Genomic DNA, 15,922 nt, shown 5'->3' with positions numbered 1-15,922 from the left:
GATAGGGAAATGTAGAATACCTCCTCCACAAATGCATCTAGGGAAAGCAGGCTATATTTATTTCAAAAACTATAAAAGGTTACAATATAAATCTATCAAACAAAATTAGTTTTTAAAAGTGACTCATATGTATCCAAATTTTGACCAAATCAACACAACAATCCAATGCACAAGATTATTATATAGCTCAAGGAGCAAAAAGCAATAAACAGAAATAAATGTCTTGTCAATATAGACACTACATAAATATACAAATCTACAGCTTTAATGTAACACAAACAAATCGTGAGTACATGTGTTAGCTACCTTTCTCCAACAGTAAAGGAGTAAATGTTTTATATTTAGTAAATACATATATAATGTATAAAACCTTTAATCACATGTAATGTGGTCTCACAAGTGTGAACCAAGTAGAATGTAAGGTTTTCTTATGTGAAGATGTACAGTTCAGAAAGAATCCAACCTGAAGTAAATCCACTATCGCAAGTTATTGCAAAGGTGACCCAGGAAAAAAATCTATCATTTGCAACTGTATACAAAGAACAAACTGCCCAGAAATTAATATCAGAAATCTTACTGAGGGGTATCACGGTAACCTGCTTGAAAGGACAAATAACTTACTTGGGGGCTTAATATAGCAGATAACAACGTTGAATTAAATAACATACGAGTGAAAAAAATAGGCAATGTATAATAGCAAGAGGTTAGAAAACTGAATACTGTGGAAAAGATTTATTAGTCTGTACAAGTTGGTTTTGATAAACTATTGGCTACTTGTTACAGTAAATTACCAAGATTTTCATTGCAACAGTATTTTCCCACACACATCAAAATCTGGAAGCAGTATGTCTCTCACATTGTCATTTAGTGTTCTATTTTTCCCAACCCTCAAAACACAGATATAGGTTTCTGAATATCAATTAGCCATTTACGGAAGTCATAAGATACAGATGTTCATAAACATGACACAAGCTACAATTGAGGTACCTGGACAAACACCACCAACATTTATGGAAAAAGGTGTTGGTTTTTAAAGTGGTAAGGTAAGGACTACATGAGTTACATAAACACACTATTCTCGTCCTTCCAAAACCAAAATGGGGGAAAACCTTATTGTCATTCTGCCAAACACCACATAACTAAAAACGCTGCACAAAGGGTTAGAATCCAATGTACATATCACAGAGTTAAAACTCCAGTTAAGCAACTGAGCTACTCATTAAAGAAAATTTAAAAGGAAGACCAAACTTCTTAACACATCAATGCTATTTTAGAGCATCATCAGAACAAACAGAGATTTAATTATAAATTGGCCTGGACTGCGTCCTGTAGAGAATTTCGCTTAGTACTAAAAGAGAATCTGTCAGCAAACATCCTACAAAAGCTGTGGAATCATGCTCTGTGTTATTCCTGAAAGGAAATTTGCCAGGTTTGATGATACCTGAATATCTTCCAGTGGTTCTGGGAGTTCTACATACCAATTAATTCAGTAATTGATAGAGGAGTATTTAAGCAAAGAAGAGACCAAAAGTAGACCTTGTATCAACACAGACTAGATAGGTGGATTTTTTTAATCACATGATAAATGTAAATCATAAAATCAAATGTACTTAAAAAAGTACACCTATTTTATGTTACATAAAAAACTGCAGACTGCAAACTGTGCATGCTTACCATAACATTGTACCTGGGAAAGCCGATGAGTGGGATTTCTTGCAAATATTTACTGCCATGATACAAAACAAATATGTGCAAACTGCAAGGTCCCTAGAATAGCAGTTAAAGTTTATATACAGAAAGATGTCACTATCTGATCAAATATGCAAGAGATGGAGTTTCCCAGAGTTTATAACATAGAACAGTAACCACCACAGGCTCCTCCTCCAGGGCCTTCTTCCCTGTGTGTCAGTTTGACTCCTTTATTCTGGTTCTCACTTTCCCACAGTCCAGGCGTCTGAATGATCTTTTCAACAAGTTCCTCAAAGGCACACTGTACACCATCACAGGTTTTTGCACTTGCCTCTAAAATTGAAGAAAAAATGTCAGAGTCTATTCTTTTCTGGTCATATTCCGATGTTTTCCTGGGAAATTATTATGGCATAAATATCAGCCGGCAGTATATGCAGAGGCAAATGAGCAGTTTCTCCCCAGAGGTTTAATATTCGTGAATTTGCCCCAACTCTCAAAGCTGAGCTATTCAAATTCTATCCACAAGAAGAGTGGTATATAAGCCCAGGATTTTGTGATAGAATTGTACACTGTAAAGCTCTACTCAAATATTAGGCCAAAGTTCCTTTTTAATTTTTCAGTTAGTTCTTAAAATCAACCCCCAAAACAGATTATTCCCATTTCAGAGTAAGGAAATTCAGGCTCCAAGCTGAACAATCTGGCTGTTCTGTGCCTGCAACCAAGCAGCTATAGGTGACTGGATAAATGATATACAACCATGGACACTGGTCTCCTTTTGCATTTATGCTCCCCATGAAACTCATGTGGACATTGAGCCCTGCTCCCCAATCCTACCTTTCCCTAGTAATTACCTTTTTCACGATCTGAGATGACTCTCATTCCTTTATCATAAAACTCCTCTATCTCAGCTCATGACCTAACTTTATGTTGAGAAAAATAGAAACGATCTGACAGGAGCACTGATCATCCCACCAAGAGAGTCACCAACCTGTCTGCATTTGTAACCTTAGGCTCTGCCTTCGCTCCTGTGACAGTGGATGAACTGTCCCTGCTACTATCTAGGAGCATCCCCTTTTCTACTTCTCGGATCCCATCCCTTCTCATTCACTGAAGAATCATGTGTCCTCACTACTGGATCACATCAGTCAGCTTTAAAAAGCCTGCCAAAATTACTGTCCATCTTACTAACCAACCAAGTAACCAACTACCCTGCCTTCCAGCCCACACACTCTTCTAGAAGCCACCCGGGTTCTCTAGTCTCTTTCAAAGCAAAATTGTCATCAAGAGTTACCTATGTAAGCTGTTTCCACTTTCTTATTTCACATTTTTTCTTCAGACTCTAACTGACCCTTGAACAACACCAGTGTGAACTGTGCAGTTCCACTTACACATGGATTTTTTTCAATAAACACAGGACAGTAATGTAAAGGTATTTTCTCTTGCTTATGATTTTAATAACATTTTCTTTTCTCTAGCTTTACTGTAAGAATACAGTATGTAATACACACAACATACAGAACACGTGTTAACTGACTTTATCAGTTAAGACTTCAGGTCAACAGGCAATTAGCAGTTCAGTTTTGGGGGAGTCCAAAGTTATACGCAGATTTCCGACTGGGGGGGTGTGGCGGGACCCCTAACCCCACATTGTTCAAGGGTCAACTGTACTCTAACTACGTTTTTGTTCTCACCACTCCGTTGAAACTTTTTTTTTTTTTTAAGATTTTATTTATTTATTTAACAGAGAGAGACACAGCGAGAGAGGGAACACAAGCAGGGGGAGTGGGAGAGGGAGAAGAAGGCTTCCCGCCGAGCAGGGAGCCCGATGAGGGGCTTGATTCCAGGACCCTGGGATCATGACCTGAGCCGAAGGCAGACGCTTAATGACTGAGCCACCCCAGTGCCCCTGCTTGAAACTTTTCTTTTAGAAAATACTAGCATTCTCCATCTTGTCAAATCCAATGTCTTCATCCTAAATGCCAGAGACTCAGAGTTACCCCTGATTGCTCTCTTTCCTTATCCTCAATACCCAGAGTCCTGGGATCGAGCCCCGCATCGGGCTCTCTGCTTGGCAGGAAGCCTGCTTCTCCCTCTCCCACTCCCCCTGCTTGAGTTCTCTCTGTCAAATGAAAAAAATAAAATCTTTAAAAAAAATACCCAATCTATCAGCAGAGCCTGTCACCTTTACCATCCAAGTATCTCCTAGATCTGCCAACCTTCCAGAAGCCACCCACAACCACTCCCATAGTCAAAGGCACCAGCATTATTCATCTGGGCCATAACAAGCCCCTTGCTTCTGCTTCTCATGGACCATTTTCTGTACAAACAGGTCTTTTTAAAAGAATATCAGATCACAGCACTACTCCCCTGCTTTCCACACTTAGAATAAAATCCATTTCTTTACCATACCCTACCAGGCCCAACATGACCTTTTAAATTTCACCTCCCACCATCACCACCTTTGCCCCCAACATACACTATGCTCCAGCCCACAGGCTTTCTTCCTATTCCTTAAACACACTAAACTCGTTCCTACCTCAGGAAATATTTGCTATTCTCTCAGCCTGAGATGTTCTCCCTCTAGATCTTCATTTTATGGATTCTTGTTCAAATGGCACTACCTCAAAAAACTTCCCGTAATTACCTCCCATCCCCATCATACTCTCTCTCCTTCATAGCACTACTTACTTATTTAAGTCTGTTTCCTCTACTAGAATGTAAGCTTCATGAGGGCAGGGACTTTGTCCATTTTGTTCATCTGTTTGTTATATTCTCAGTGTTCAATAAACGTTTACTGAACTAATGTAACAAAATGAAGGACACCCAGCAAGTACATAGAAAAGGTAGTACTCAATTCCTTTCTAAAATTGCCTATTACCTTCCACTTATAGTACCCTGCTTCTATCTATAGATGATGTTCTTTTATTTCCGTTTCCTAATTCCTAAAAGATCCTAACAGTGGAATAGCTAAATCAGTAATTCCTAAAGCTAGCTTCACATCAGAATCAACTAGGATATTTTTAGAAACTGTCTTCCAGGCCCAGCTTCAGACCTGTGACAAGGCCCAGGGAACCTGTAACGTTAAAAAATCTCCACAGTGATAGAGCTTGTCCACTTTTCTAGACAGGGGGTCAACAAACTTTTCCTGTAAAGGGCCAGATGATAAATATTTTAGGCTTTGAATGCCATATGGTTTCTGCTGTAACCACTGAACTCTGCCATGAAGCATAAAAGCAGCCACACACAGCATGTAGATGACTGCACAGGTAAGGTTGTGTTCCAATACAAATGGTGGAACCACATTTGGCCCCATGCTGTAGGGTTTGCCAAACCCTATTTTACCATGCTTCTCAAGTATTAATGTGCATTCAAATCACATGAAGATCTTGTTAAAATACAGATTTTAGGGACGCCTGGGTGGCTCAGTCATTAAGCATCTGCCTTCGGCTCAGGTCATGATCCCAGGGTCCTGGGATCCAGTCCCACATCGGGCTCCCTGCTTGGCGGGAAACCTGCTTCTCCCTCTGCCTGCCGCTCCCCCTGCTTGTGCTCTGACAGGTAAATAAATAAAATCTTTAAAAAAAAAAAAAATACAGATTCTAATTCAGAAAAGCTGGGTTGGGACTGAAATGAAGCATTTCTAACAAACTCCCAGGTGGTACCACTGCTGCCAGCGCAAGGACCAGCAAGGTACAACTAACACTGGGTGCCTGGCTTTACTGGATGCCACTGTATCCTGAGAGGAATGATCTGTGTCCTATACACTTCACATAATGAGATCTGATTTTTTTTTTTTTTTACAGAAGGAAAAATGAACCTGGCTCTACAGTTAGCACAAGAAAATGATGAACTAAGTACATACATTTTACTGTTCATAAAGAGAAAAATATAGCAAAAACTCCATTTTAAAATTCCTCATTAATAATGAAAGGATAAATGTTCACACACCTACCTATAAATAACATGGAATGCTTTCGTGCAAATTTCAGGCCTTCGTTTCTATCGACTTCACGATTTTCCTAAAAGGTAAATATAAAGATTAAGAAAAGCTACCAAAATACAGTCAAAATGCCAAGTGTCTGATTTCTTACCTTATCAATTTTATTTCCAACTAGCATGTTTACTATGTCATTTCTCGTGCAGTATGTTTCCAATTCATTTAACCAATTATCCAATTTCACAAAGGTATCTCTTCTTGTGACATCATAAACTGAAATAAAAAGGGTCACTTATTAAATAAGCATTAAAAATAAGAAGCAATGGCATTATATTTCTGATATGTCACTACAAGCTAATATTTCTATATAGGCAAGTCTGTTTCTAAGCCTTCAAATGCTTAACAATCAGTATCTACTCAGCCAGATGGAAGAAACAAGTGTATTAAAAAATAATAATAAACATATACATACACACACTTCAATTTTATTAAGACACACTGTGAGAGAAATGAAATTATATCCTGTGTGATAACTGACAATTAATTTAAGCAAAACAACAGCTGTTCCCATTCTTAACAATAAAAGACATTTATCCAAAAACTAAAACATTCAGATCCAAATCTGTGGCAAAATACCAAACTTTCTTCCATGGATTTAAACATCTATGACCCTGTTAATTTGTTTCTTACAAGGACCAGAATTTCAACTTTGAAAAAATATGTAAACTTAACAGATAAGATCCTGATTGTCTCCCTGTTATCACCTTCAGAACTTCCATCCCACTGCATTAAAATATATTAAGAGCTTATTAATATAAAGAACTTATTAATTTAAAGTGTTTTCTAGGGGCGCCTGGGTGGCTCAGTTGGCTAAGCAACTGCCTTCAGGGCAGGTCATGGTCCCAGGGTCCTGGGATTGAGCCCCACCTCTGACTCCCTGCTCAGCAGGGAGCCTGCTTCTCCCTCTCCCTCTGCTGCTCCCTGGCCTGTGCTCTCCTGCTCTCTGTCAAATAAATAAATAAAATCTTTTTTTTAAAAAAAAAAAGGTGTTTTCTAAACTTAAAGATGCTAAACCAAAATAAGAGTTGCTGTTAAATTAATGAAATGAACCTAAAACCTCACTATTTATGACATAATATAAAAAGGCAATGTTCCCTAAAATTGTCCAATATTTATTTTTAAAAGTTTCCCAGGAATATTAGTAACAAGTACTTTTCAACAACTTACAATGAGAATCCACATTTGGTTTTTAAATTCTGTATGATTATGAATCAACAATGTTAAGTGCTTTGTTATACTTTTTAGGACTAATAAAACAGATTCAACTAAGCAACTAGCATGCTTCTTCCTTTATAAACGCACAGCAAATGTTAATGCACTGCTGACTGAAGATCAGTTTCTGGTAACACTCTTCAGACAGACCAATTACATGTGGATTAATCCTCAATTATGTCTTCATCAACATGTGCTTTTAAACCAAATAAATTAATCTGATCTTTATCTTTTAATTGCTAGACAAAGGACTGAAAAATTTTGAAAGTTTAAATATTCATTAATATTAAATGAAGCTAATATAACTTCAAGTTACATAAAGGTACCCCTGAAGAAAAATAAAAACTTACTGACCTTCACAGATAAGGAAAATCAGAAATTGCAATAATAAAACAACAATATTTTTAAAGCAGTATCGTAAAGTAAAACCTTACCTAATATAACACCCTGTGCACCTCTATAATAGCTGGGAGTTAATGTTCTGAACCTCTCTTGACCAGCAGTATCCTAAAGGTGACAACCAATTATTACTAAATTTAAAAAGTATAAATAATATTAAGAGTAGAAAGTCAAACAGCATTATTAAAAATATCCATGCACAAGCTCATTTAAAACTTGAAATTTAAATTAGATGCGTTCTCTTACTGAAAAGTGTTACATAAAATAAAATTAATAAATACTGACTCATCTCTAGAAAAATGCATTTAAGTAAAGCGGTATTTTTTTAAGATTTTTATCACACATGAAATCCATTTCCTTGAAAGCCATGGTTCTCAACTTCAGAAGCACAGTGAAATTTCCTGGGAAATGAAAAATTCCAATGCCTGGGTCCAACCCCCAGTGATTCTGGTTTAATTGGTCTACGGTAAGACAGAAGTTTTCAAAGTCTTCCCGGGTGATTCTAATGTAGAATCAAGGTTGAGAACCACTTATTTTTTTTAAAAGAGAGTGACAGGAGTGTCTTATTTTAGGTAAGCAATTTTTAGGTTGGACTCTTAAAAGTATTTTCTCTGTATCTTCTTTTAGGAAAATGCATAAAACCAAACCACTTGCTATCACATGTTTCTGACACATATTGGGGGAGAGGAACATAAGATGTACACCAGCTAGGAAGTGCAAGTTTTATGAGGAAAGAGACCTCATCTGCTTAATCATCGGTTTAACCCCAGTGCCTAGAGCAATTCTTGCCACAGGACAGTTGCTCAACTTTCCTTGGAAACCAACCAACCAACCAACCCAAACTAATTAACAAGTCTGTACTTCTGGACCTGGTTCCTTCTGTCTTCTTTCTACCATCCTTGGACTGTGGCTTCAAGATACCTAAGATTATGCAAAGCAGCAGTTGACAAACGGCTCCCTCAGCCCACCACCTGTTTTATTAAATAAAGTTTTACTGGAACACAGCCAGGCCCGTTCGATGATGCACTGCCACATGGCCTGCCTTTGGATTAGACTAAATATTTACTATCTGCCCTTTAAGAAAAAGTTTCCAGTCTGCTAATATCAAATAACCTGAAGAAAAGTGAAGACATATGTCAAACATCAACTTAGCTGCCAGTCTCATGGTTGTAAATTCGAGCTTAGCTATGGGGCAAGCAGAAGCTCCTTCAGACATAAAACATGTTAATAACCTCTAAGAGGTTTATAAGATTGGAGAGGCATTTTAAACCAGCAGTGACGGGCTCCAGCTACTTATTTTCCTACTTACGTACTTTCTTTCCCTGGCCAAAATAGAGACTGCTTTAATAAAAGAGCAATAGGTAGAAAATATATGAGTAATTTATGGCCCCAGAAGAGAAACTTAAGAGGAAAATAACTTTCAAAGTAAACCACTTTGCAAATCTACTACTCTTCCCCAGCTACGCTTACATAAATGCAGAATGTCCTTGCTTCCAGATTCTCACCACTACAGAAACAGCCCCCAGCCCTGCCATCTTGAAGTGAAAAAATTAACAAAATTAAACTTTCTAAATTTATATTTAGGATAAAAATGATTTCTCTCTTTACAAAAATTCCCTTTGCTTCAAAGTTTCTTACAAAACCTCTGATATTTAAAATTACTCAATTTGCATGTTGACTCAACTTTTCAAAAAACAATAATATAAATTAAAGGTGCATAAAGTGAAGTGTACTTACTATCTAAAGCAGATTATAATTTGGATAATTTGATATAGGTTAGGGCAAGGACCAAGCAAGAAATATTTTAGTCACAAGACTTTTTGTTATAACAGAAAAATTCTGTTTTCATAACAAAACCATATCCACACTATAATAAATTAATTTCCAGAAACAGCGAAAGCATTTCAATATGAATTTTGTTTCCCTTGATATTCACTGAGATCAACTTCAGTAACTGCTCTGATGAGACACAACATAAAAATCAGAACTGCGGAGTGCCCTGGGCATCCGACTCCTGATTTCAGCGCAAGTCATGATCTCAGGGGCCTGGGATAGAGCCCCATGTGGGGCTCTGTGCTCAGTGGGGAGTCTGCTTGGGGATTCTCTCTCTCCCTCTGCCCCTCCCCCCTAAAATAAATAAATAAATTTTTTTTTTTTTTTTAAGATTTTATTTATTTATTTGAGACAGAGAGAATGAGAGAGAGAGAGCACATGAGAGGGGGGAGGGTCAGAGGGAGAAGCAGGCTCCTTGCTGAGCAGGGAGCCCGATGCGGGACTCGATCCAGGGACTCCAGGATCATGACCTGAGCCGAAGGCAGTCGCTTAACCAACTGAGCCACCCAGGCGCCCAAATAAATAAATCTTTTAAAAATCAGAACTGTGATTCTAGTTAAAATATCCATAAAGCCCAGTGTTTTAAAAATAAAGACTAGAGCAGGGCGCCTGGGTGGTTCAGTTGGTTAAGCGTCTGACTTCAGCTCAGGTCATGATCTCAGGATCTTGGGATTGAGCCCCATGTCAGGCTCCATGCTCAGTGTTGAGTCTGTTTCTCCGCCTTTACCCCTCCCCCTGCTCAGGCTCTCTTGCTCTTTCTCATAAATAAAATCTTAAAAACAAAAAAAAAGACTAGAGCAAAAAAAATAATATGTTTAATGTTAAAATACTACACGATTGACACTTTACACACAAATATTTAAATTAGTCCAGCTATTTAGAGTCTTGATTTTTTGGATCCACTTATAAAAATGTTTAAGTAGGTATGATAATTTGAGCAAAAACCCTCTGCCACAATATTGGATAAGGATATATTACACCTATAAAATTTATAAGCTTAAGTAGTCAAAAGTTAAGATTTTTGCTTGTTTTTGTTTTCAAGATAGGAATTTGCAACAACTGTAATAGCATCCTTGTAAGATAAGAAAAGCAGAGCTTATTATCTGTGGTTTTCTTCTCTGATGGGAGAGGAGAAAAGAGATTATTAAAGACAGAAATGGATAAAGGACAAGGAAGGACCTGGAAAGGCTAAATATTAAAATGTGGGAGTGGAAGTGAGGATCTAGAGAAAAATAGCTTTAGAGGTGCCAAGCAGGCTGTGATGTGTGAGTGGCACTTTTGGGAGTAGTGAGGACAGGGCTGTACTTGATTATTCTATTTGACTGATCCTAGGAGGAGCATCCAAGCAGGAGAGGAACTGATTTATATATATATATTAAAAAAAAAAAAAAAAAAAAGAAGAAGAATTAGAGGAAACAATGGATTCATGTATTTCTATTTATGAGTGAGGAGGCTTCCTAAATATGACATAACACCCAAATTCATGGAAAAAAAAAAACTGGTCTGACCACAAAAATACTAAAACCTTGGTATGGCAAGAACATCTCTCCCCACACCATCCATACCCCATACACACACTCACTCATCCTAAACAAGATTTGAAGGCAAATGACAAACAGGAAAAAAATATTTGCAGCATATGACAGAGTTAGCATTACAAACACACACACACACAAGAACATTAACATTTGGGGCACCTGAGTGGCTCAGTCAGTTGAGCTTGACTCTTGATTTAAGCTCAGGTCATGATCTCAGGGTTCTGAGATTGAGCCTCTTATTTAAAAAATATTTATACGCCTATGATAAAGATGTCACCTCAGTAATACCTGCCAACCTTTTTATTATACAGGAACTAAAAAGTAAATTTAAGAAACCTCTTGCATAAAAGAAAGATCTCACGGAAACCACCAAGCCTTAGATCCTATTCTAACACGTATATCTCACAAAACAGTAGCAAGGGCAGAAAAAAGTGATAAATTCAACCCTGAAAAGCATATGGAAAATCAGGCTCCCACTTTTGTACAGGAAAGAGCCAGCATTCTTAAACTGTTCAATATATTTTATTATGGCCTAGTCCAACATTTTCCAAATTGTTTTCTGTTAGACATTACTATTCTTATTAATATCATAATTATATTTTGGGGAGGGGGCAAATAGGCTACCAATCATGTAAAGTATTGTATGTTAGAAAAAAATTAACAGAAAAACATGAGACACACTTACACAGTTACTTGTTATTTGAGATAAAATGTGTATTAGAAATAATATGCCATTCAGAGAATGCCAGGAAAATGAATCAGATCATACAATACATGAACACTTGCTGTTTCAATCTGTAACTGATGCCCAAACACTTACTATTTAATCACCATGTTGAAGTACATCTCAATGTGATGACTGCTAACCAGTTCTAATTATCACATGTAACAAAAACGTATTTATATATTTACTTATCATAGTATATGTGGGAATCAGATATATAAGAGCATATTTTTATAAATTATATATGTAATATAATATATTACAATCATTTAGGTATATAGAGAGAAGTAGGTAGGTAGGTAGGAGTGGGAGAGAAACGGGCAGACAGAGACAGACACTGAGCATCCTGGACCTTTTTGACAGTTACTGCTATTTTATTCAGTCAGCACTATCATGAAAAGGTCTTAGGAAAGCAACATGTATCAGAATGTTTGGGTTCACAGTCAAATGAAAGGACAGTAAGTAAAGACTAGGCACTGATATTAGAAAATAAGTCCAAAGTTGGCAAACTCAAATTTCATGAATATACTAACATACTAATATGAAAAATACTTTTTTTCCTGAGCATCACTTCATCCCCTTCTCCCCAACAACTGCCTTCAGTGTTAGCTGAGTATACACTGTCTTCTTAAAACTTTAAAGAAACTATTCAATAACAATAATCCTTTCTGGCAGATAAGATGATTTTTCTATACTTTATTCTGCTTTTAAGTATTCTTAAGGGATTATATATTTTAAAATTTTGAGTAAGTGAAACAAGTCTCTGCCTCATTACCCAATTACAAGACATAGCCATTTATTGTTTATCCATTAACCAACAAATTGTTCAGAAGTTATTTAATACAAATTGTTTACCTCTAGAACTCTACACACATCAACTTCTGCTTCTTTAAAAAATACAAGTTGAATATTTATATAAAATACATTTTTAAAACTCTTACCCAAATTGCAAGTTTAGCCTTATTTCCATCCACTGAAATTGTTTTCACCTTAAAGTCAACACCTTGAAAAAAATGAAAATGTTGATAAGCATCCCAGTAAAATAATACTTTTAAAATCAATTACCAAGAAAACAGAACACAGAAAAGCCACTTTATCAAATACCCAAATTCACACCCTAAATTCTTGGAGTTATGGATGTGAAAATTAAAAAAAAGTGTCACTAAAGTTCAGCAGCTTAGGATTTAGTTAGGATAAATGAAAACCAAATGCTTGCAGAATTCAAAACACTTACCTACCTGTACTTGCTTGAAAAAAATAAAAATTTTAATGGAAAAATAAACTTCAGTGTAAGGTGATTAATGATGCACATTAAAAGCCAAGTGCTGGAATTCACGGTGCTCATGTAGAGAAGACTATCTATGGCTGACTCTGGATCAGGGCAATTTTCTAAGGGGCTCCAAATGCATCTACACTCCATCATTAAGAGTTCTGTCCACAGCCAGCCAAACCCCTAACTCAGATTCTGACTGTAAGCAGCTTGGTAAAAACATTAAAGGGCCACTTACTCCTTGTCTTATGAATTCTTTGTTTTTATCCTAAAAAACAGTATTCATTCTATATAACTTTATCAATGATCCCTTGCTACTGCACAATTGCAAAAGAATTTACACACAAAAACATCTGTGCCCAATCCTCTAAGAATCTTCTTCATAAGTGAAAGGAGGAGTGCTTAAAGTGCTATGAAAATCTTCTGTAAGTACTAATTTATGTAAAGAGAAGAGCTCCATAAGAAGACATGTAAGGTTTTACTACAAAGCCCCCCTCCCCCTCCAAAAAAACCTCTCCCTTTCCAGGAACAGGAGTTGACACATGCCATCTGGCTTAAATGAACAGTAACTGCCCACATGTCTTTAAAGAGTATCAAAATTAATGTGCAGTCTACTCCACTGGCCAGAGGCAAAACATTAGCTCAAGAAGCCTGGAAAGAAACTTTCAAAAGCTCTTATTAGCTTGTCACAATTAATTCAGAACAGTCACAAGTAAGATGAACAGCACCCTCATATACTAAATGCTTACGAGAACACCTGTCACCAATATGGAAATACATGAGTAATTCTTGGATGATTTCTGGTGATCCACTACAAACACAAATTACATAATAAAAATGCACTTTAAAATATGCATTATACCAGGTCTTTCTGTATGCCAAAGATTAAAAAAAAAAAAAAAAGTTTGTGTTTTGGGCTAGAGTGATAAAGGAGCTGATAAAGCCATACCTAGAATCATGGGCAATTATGACAGTGCTAATAACATAGTCCAAGGAAAATTTAAGTTAAAGTTTCTTTGCAGCTAAACAAACAAAAATCTCCTATTAAATAATCTTGTATTCACCAGGTCTAGATAAATAAATATTATGCCACACCATTTATATAAAAAGTATGAAGGGCGCCTGGATGGCTCAGTCAGTTAAGCATCTGCCTTCAGTTCAGGTCATGATGCCAGGGTCCATGGATGGAGTCCCACATCGGGCTCCCTGCTCCGTGGGGAGCCTGCTTCTCCCTCTGCCTCTGCCTCTGCCTCTCTCTCTCTCTCATGAATAAAATAAAAATAAAATCTGTTTTAAAAAGTATGAAATTATTTACATTTTATTCATAATACTTTAAAAACAAAACAAAGCCTGAGAAAATTCAGATGAGGGAAATGGTTCTGACTTGGTGCAGGTACTAAATTAAGGCCACTGTAGACATTACATAGAGAAAACCTGTCATACACACTCTCCAGTTAAATTCTCAAAGTTTTTCAGAGCATAAAGAACTTTTTTTTTCCCTAATTACTCCAGACAACATGCTCAAGGGCAGACTGGCTTTTTGCTAGCTATCCAAGAAAAGAAACTCACTGTTCCCAAAATGTTTGTGTTTATCTCCCTCTCCCAATCTCCTTCTTCTCTTTTACAATTTCCTGTTTTTCATATATTTCTTGACAGTCTAATGACGGTCTCTGTCATATGTATCATTAAGTTACTCTTCTGAGATATTAGATCTGAAAGTGACAGAGCACATCCTCAGGTAACAATGCCCACTGGCATCCTACCATCAAAGTCAATACACACAGGCAGCCTGAAAGGGCACCCCATCTGGATCCAGACCCTGCAAGTCCCCCATTTCATCTTTCCTTGGTCCCTCTGGTGAATCTCCTATGCAGACACTGAGTTTTTTAGCTTTCATCTGCTCAAACTGCTTCTTCACCAAGTCTGGTTCTTCTGTTTTGCAAGTGGCTCTTAATTTGCTTTTAAAGGTGGCCACAGTAGGAATCTTTTTAATAAATCTGACTTTGCCAACTTCTTACTAGATTTGATTAAACTATCTTTTCAACCTCTTCATGTGGATGACAAGGAGCTCATAACAGTTTGAAGCTGAACATCTAGAAAAAAACACTCCTGTGTATCTCCTCTACTCTCCTACAACATTGAACACTTCTGTGACCAGATATTCTCTGACTCTCCAGGGACATCAGTGTCCTACAATTCAATTCAGTCTGATACAGTCAGATCCCACAGGGTAAGGGCTAACTAATAATAAGTCCTATAAGACTGCTGCACTCCCATTTCAGATGCCATCCCAAATCCAGGTTGTTACCTGTGCTTCCGACCACCTGGCTATTAATCAAAGGTTCCCACAATCTCCTCCCTTGACTGGATTAATTTGTGGCTCACAGAACTCAGGAAAAGTTGCTTACTAGAGTATCATCTTATTATAAAAGGATATAACCCAGGAACAGCCAGATGGAGGAGACAATTAAGGAAAAGTATGAGGAAGGGGCACAAAGCTCCCATGCCCTCTCTGAGTATGCCATCTTCCCAGAACTTCCATGTGTTTGCCAAAACAGAACTCTCAGAACCAGTAAATTTAGCATTTTTATGACGGTTTCATTATTTAGGCATGACTGATTAAATCACTGTCCTTCAGTGACTGAACAAAATCTCCCGTCCCTCTTCCCTCTCCCCTCTCCTGAGGTAGGAGAGGAAAGAGTAGGACTGAAAATCCCAACCCTCTATCACATGGTTGGTTCTCCAGGCAACCCGCCTCCACCCTTAGAGGCTTTCCAGAAGTCATAGTACTAACATAAATTCAGGTACGGTTGGAAGGGGCTAGTTATGAAAAACAAAAGACATCCTCACTGCTTTGATCAGTTAAGAAAATCAAAGGGTTTTAAAAACTCTCTGCCAGGAACCAAATATGTATTTCTTATAAATCACAATATCCACAGAAGAACTGTCATTTTGGCTTTTTCTTGTTGTTCATTTGGGCTTGCACTTTTAATACAATATTTAATTCAGTTTTTTAAATAAAGTTCTCTCAAGCGCATATGAAACATTCTCCAGGACAGACCATATGCTGTCTACAAAACAAGTATTAATAAATTTTAAAAGACTAAACTCATATGAAGTATTTTTTATCATAATCTAATGAAACTAGAAATCGGTAATAGAAAGAAAACTGGAGAATTCACAAACATGTGCAAATTAAATAATACCCTTTTAAACAACTAATAGACCAAAGAAGAAATCATAAGAAAAATTAGAGAATA

The 15,922-nt window shown here is 37.0% G+C and overlaps 1 protein-coding gene across 1 annotated transcript in view; it reads right to left on the bottom strand.

Annotated features, from left to right (window-relative positions):
- Positions 1–717: 717 nt before the first annotated feature.
- Positions 718–15,922, bottom strand: part of RAB18 (RAB18, member RAS oncogene family) — a 32,156-nt gene continuing 16,951 nt past the window's right edge. The window contains exons 3-7 of the mRNA XM_036088823.2: positions 12,334–12,395; positions 7,333–7,405; positions 5,781–5,899; positions 5,642–5,708; positions 718–2,022 (exon numbers count right to left, since the gene is read on the bottom strand). Coding sequence (XP_035944716.1) covers positions 1,847–2,022; positions 5,642–5,708; positions 5,781–5,899; positions 7,333–7,405; positions 12,334–12,395 — 497 coding nt within the window. The 3' untranslated portion in view covers positions 718–1,846. The remainder of the gene's footprint in view (positions 2,023–5,641; positions 5,709–5,780; positions 5,900–7,332; positions 7,406–12,333; positions 12,396–15,922) is intronic.

This window comes from Halichoerus grypus, chromosome 6 (assembly GCF_964656455.1).
Source record: "Halichoerus grypus chromosome 6, mHalGry1.hap1.1, whole genome shotgun sequence".
Classification (NCBI taxonomy): Eukaryota; Metazoa; Chordata; class Mammalia; order Carnivora; family Phocidae; genus Halichoerus; species Halichoerus grypus.
Note: the sequence above shows the minus strand (reverse complement) of the source record. Positions and strands in the feature narration are given on the sequence as shown.